The 4,786-nt window shown below is 61.0% G+C and overlaps 1 protein-coding gene across 1 annotated transcript; it reads left to right on the forward strand.

The window, feature by feature from the left end:
- Positions 1–3,023: 3,023 nt before the first annotated feature.
- LOC132505178 (tryptase-2-like) lies at positions 3,024–4,531 on the forward strand. Its single transcript, XM_060123106.1, has 5 exons — positions 3,024–3,084; positions 3,252–3,423; positions 3,535–3,800; positions 3,953–4,116; positions 4,190–4,531. Exons 1-5 carry the CDS (start codon positions 3,024–3,026, stop codon positions 4,352–4,354), a joined length of 828 nt encoding a protein of 275 aa, XP_059979089.1. The 3' UTR covers positions 4,355–4,531.
- Positions 4,532–4,786: the final 255 nt, after the last annotated feature.

Here is a 4,786-nt window from a genome sequence, read left to right on the forward strand (position 1 = left end):
CGTGCCTAGTAGTGTTTGATTGGACGCCAGACCTTGTGCACACTATGGTTGGTGGCTGGATTTTGCTGTTACTTCAAACGTTTGGGGCTGCGTTCCTGAATGCCATTAAGTCATTTGGAATCTGCCAGATCCTTCTGAGCCTTGCTCGTCAACTTTGTCAGGGTGGGTCTGGAGAAGCGGTCCCTCTTGTGCTAACTTCACTCCACTGCTAAGTTGATGGGACTTGGCCAGAGCCAGGTATCACAAGGTTTCTCCAATCAGCTGGGGGACCATGAGACATTCCCAGGCCTGTGTGAGCTCCCAGAATCCTCTGCCTGCTCCCCTCAGATGGTTCTTGTCCCTGACCTTGTTCCTGGTGTTGATGCTTTCCTCTCAAGCACTGGCAGGACCCCAGGGGACCCCTCCGGGGACCTCTGGAACTCACTGTGTGCAGGTGTCTCCTCCCTGGCTCGCGGCCTCACGAGTTCTGGCTGCCTGGGGCTCCCCACCCCCTCACAGCTGCCTCCAGGTGCACTGTGGTCACTGTGGCTCTCGCCTCACCCTTTGCCCTTCTCTCAGGGGCAGTCCCACGCTGCCCCTTGCCCAATGTCTGAAACCACTATTTCGTGTACTTTCCCCAGTGTCTAGCTGCCTACAGTGGGGGGGTTGCACATGTCCCCTGTAACCCCATCTTGGCCGGAAGCAGGTATCCTGGGTGGAGGATCCTTACTGACCTCACTGGGCTGGATTCGGAAAGGTGGAGACGGCCTGGAGCACACGTTACCCTCACACGGAACGAGCTCCCCTCCCAACACAGCAGAGCCTCTTCATCTCTTCTTTTCACGAGAACAGCGCTTGGAGCATGCCTGGTGGAGACCCTGAGGGTCCTGCGCTGGCTGTGTCCTCTGTCCTTCTGTTCACACTGTCCCAGATGTTACAGGGACCCTGAACTCCAGGTAGTTTGGAGAATATGAGCCAACAGTCCAGGGACAGGAGCATCTCTCTCTCTGAGATGGCTGGCACGGTGGCTGTGCCTGTCCTGGAAGATGAGTGCCATGGGACACAGGCCATGTCCTCGGTGGATAGGTCTTTCCTTTACTCGGCTGTCACCAGGGCTGCAGAAGACAGTCCCCCCCACACACACACATGCCCCCAACTCTGATCTCCTCCATGCTCCCCCTGTCACCCCCAGAGCCCACCCCTGGGGAGGCCCACCCCCCAGGTTCCTCCTCCCCAGGGCAGCAGCCCACCCACTAAGGGTGGCCCAGCCCCACTTTCCTCTGGGTACCCCTGTCCCTGGCTGGCTGAGGCTCTCTGGGCATCTCCCAGGCTCCTCCCTGGGAGTCCTCCCCTGACCCTTCTCACTTCAGGTCCCACCTCAGGCCAGTGGCTTGCGACGCCTGGGGAAGCAGGACCCCCGTGTCTGGCCCCAAAGACCACAGCCTCAGCCAGAGACCTCCCCATGGGCTACCCTGGAGCTGAATGCACCCATGGCCTTCACTTGTCACTCACTCATTCCACAGTTAGAAATCCACAGTAAGGTCAAGAGATCACTTGTTTTAAGGCCCTTGACGACACCACTTGTCAACAGCATCCCTTCCCAAGCCCGTGGGACACGTGGGACACAACCTTGCAACACAGGGAACTGCGTCTCAGAAACCTTGCAAACATGACCCCCAAGATGATCGCTCAGTTTATATTGCATTTTCGTTATTAACTAGGTGAAATCTTTCTAATGTGCACATGGTCATTTACATTTCTTCAATGAATTGTTTATTTATTTGGTTATTACTGATTTTATATGAGGGACTTAAACTTTTTGTTATTACTGGGTTGCAAGAGTGAGGAGGTGGTCCTTGTGTACTAAGGATACTCACCTGAGAGGGTCTTCAGGGGGACCCATGTGGGATCTGTTAACTCCTTCCCATCACCTAGCCCCCTCCCACCCCCTTCGGTCTGGCCAGGTGTTGGTCCAATGTTAGCCAGTCAGAGCAATCACATCCTCGAGCTGCTGATTGGTCTGCTTCCCAGGGCTGAGCCAATCAGAGCCTTCCTTGGAGGTGCGGCCCTCTGTGCTCCCTAAGCCCCGCCAAGTCCCCTGGCGGGCCCTGGGCACCAGGGTGTCACCTGTTGTCCCTGCCTCCTCCACCGTGGTCTCCTAGGGTCCCATCTCCATCAATCCGGTGCATGGGACCCGGATGCAGCACCTGGAGGCGCTGGGACCAGTTTGTTGAGAGAATAAGTGAGCACCGTCTGCTAGAGGGAGGCCTGAGGTGGGGCAGTGGGCTGGAAGCCAAGGGTGACCAGCAGGCTCAGGGGAGAGTAAGGAGGTGGGGCGGATGGACGGACAAGTACAGTGGTCGCCTTGGCACTGCAGGACCGGGGACAGGGGTGGTGGGCCTGGTGGGGAGTATCCAGCGAAGGCTGGCACTGGCCTCTCCTGTCATCTCCCCCTCACTTCCCTCTGCGGATGGCACTCAGATCCCCAGATAATAAGGTTCCACTGATGGCAGAGTTAACTGCTCAGATAACACCCAGAGATGGACGTTATTTGACCTCACTGAGGAATTGGTTCTGCCATCGCAGGGTGGGGGGCAGGGATGTGTGGCAGGGCCCCTTCCTGGCCAGAGGGACTCGGGCACTGGTTCTGAGTCATCCACTTCCTCCCTCTGGGTTGGATGACCAGCATCCCTCCCCTGACCCTGTCCTGCTCTGTGAGGATAAGAGGCAGGGAGAGAGGGCTGGGCAAAAGCAGCTGGGCCCACCAAGGTGAGAACCCCCAGCGGGACCCCAACATCTGGGTGTCACTGTGGAGCAGGGTGGCCGAGCCTCAGATCCGGAGCACTGAGGCCCCAGATCCCCTGGCCTGGACAGAGCCCCTCATCACCAGGGGCCCCGACTCCACCTCCACCCCACACCCTGCACCCCATACCCTGCAGACCCCACACCCTGCAGACCCCGCACCCCACACACACCCCACCCCACAGAACCCAAACCCCACAGACCCCCAGCCAAGCTCCAGCTGCCCCCTGCGCTCCTTCCAGATGCTCCATCTGCTGGTGCTGGCGCTGCCCCTCCTGGTGAGCCTGGTCCATGCGGCCGCTGGTGAGTCCTGACCCTGGGCCCGTTCTGTCTCTGTCCCCTCACCCCACCCCCCACAAGCCCAGGGATGGGTGGCTGGGTTCAGAGAAGCCCAGGGTGGTGCTGGCACAGGGAAGGGCTGAGCCCGATGGCTGGGTCGTGTCGTGTCCTGAAGGCCCTTCCTGCCCCAGCCGCAGACCAGGCCCTGCAGCGAGCAGGCATCGTAGGGGGACGGGAGGCCCCTGGGAGCAAGTGGCCCTGGCAGGTGAGCCTGAGATTCAGCACCCAGTACTGGAAACACATCTGCGGGGGCTCCCTGATCCACCCCTGGTGGGTGCTGACCGCGGCCCACTGCGTCGGACCGTGAGTCTCCACAGGGCCTGGCGGGTAGGGGTGGGCCTGGGGCTCTACTCACGCTCCTGGGTGTCCCGGAGGTGGCTCAGCCCCTGAGTAGGTGGCCCTCTCTCTCCCCAGGCAAGTCCAAGACCCCACAGTCCTCAGGGTGCAGCTGCGGGAGCAGCACCTCTATTACCAGGACGAGCTGTTGCCCATCAGAAGGGTCATCCCCCACCCCAACTACTACATAGTTGAGAACGGGGCGGACATCGCCCTGCTGGAGCTTGGGGACGCCGTGAACATCTCCAGCCACGTCCATCCGGTCACCCTGCCCCCTGCCTCCGAGACCTTTCGCCCGGGGACTCGGTGCTGGGTGACAGGCTGGGGCAACTTGCACAGGGGACGTGAGTGTCAGGGACCGCTGGAGGGGGACTTGGGCACATCGCGGCTCCACCACCTGGGGTTTCCTCTGGGGAACAGGGTCCCAACCGGCCGGCTCAGGGCGGTGATCCCACACTCTCCTGATGCAGCATCCTTCCTCTCCTCTCACCCCCAGAACCCCTGCCACCGCCATTTCCCCTGAAGCAGGTGAAGGTCCCCGTCGTGGAAAACAGCATCTGTGACATGAAATACCACACTGGCCTGTACACAGGGAACAACATCCCGATCGTCCGGGACGACATGCTCTGTGCCGGGAATGGCAAGAGGGACTCCTGCCAGGTGGGTCTCGCGTCCCCCTGCAGCCCCCAGCCGCCCAGGCCTCACAGCCACCGCTGACCCCTCCCCTCCCCAGGGCGACTCCGGAGGGCCCCTGGTCTGCAAGGTGAATGGCACCTGGCTGCAGGCGGGTGTGGTCAGCTGGGGCGACGGCTGTGCTCAGCCCAACCGGCCAGGCATCTACACCCGCATCACGCACTACTTGGACTGGATCCACCAGTACGTCCCCGAGGAGCCCTGAGCCCGGTCCCCAGGGTTGCCACCTGGGTCAGCGGAGAAGCCAGTCCCCTCCTGTCCCCACACCGCTGCTTCCTGCTGAGGCGGCATCCTTCCCCACCTTCCCTGGCCCCCTGCCCTGAGCACCCCCTGTTGACGCCCCTGCCCCGAGCCCAGGGAGCGGGCAGTGGGCACTAACGCTCATTAAAGATTATGGAAAGCAGATGTGGTCGTCGCTGTGTTTCTGGCTGTGGGTGTCGCTGAGGGAGAGGAAAGGGTCCAGGGCCCAGCCAGGTGCAGCCACCCTCTCTGTGGGTCCTTGGGCCCTGAGCATCTGCCTTGCTGTAGGGATGGCCCTGCCCTGCCCCTTGCACCCAGGCCCACTTCTCTGCATGCTGGCTTGTATAGAGCACACATCTCCTAAAGGGAAGAGCCGTCCCCTGCTATTGTCAGATCT

Source organism: Lagenorhynchus albirostris, chromosome 15 (genome assembly GCF_949774975.1).
Source record: "Lagenorhynchus albirostris chromosome 15, mLagAlb1.1, whole genome shotgun sequence".
Lineage (NCBI taxonomy): Eukaryota > Metazoa > Chordata > Mammalia > Artiodactyla > Delphinidae > Lagenorhynchus > Lagenorhynchus albirostris.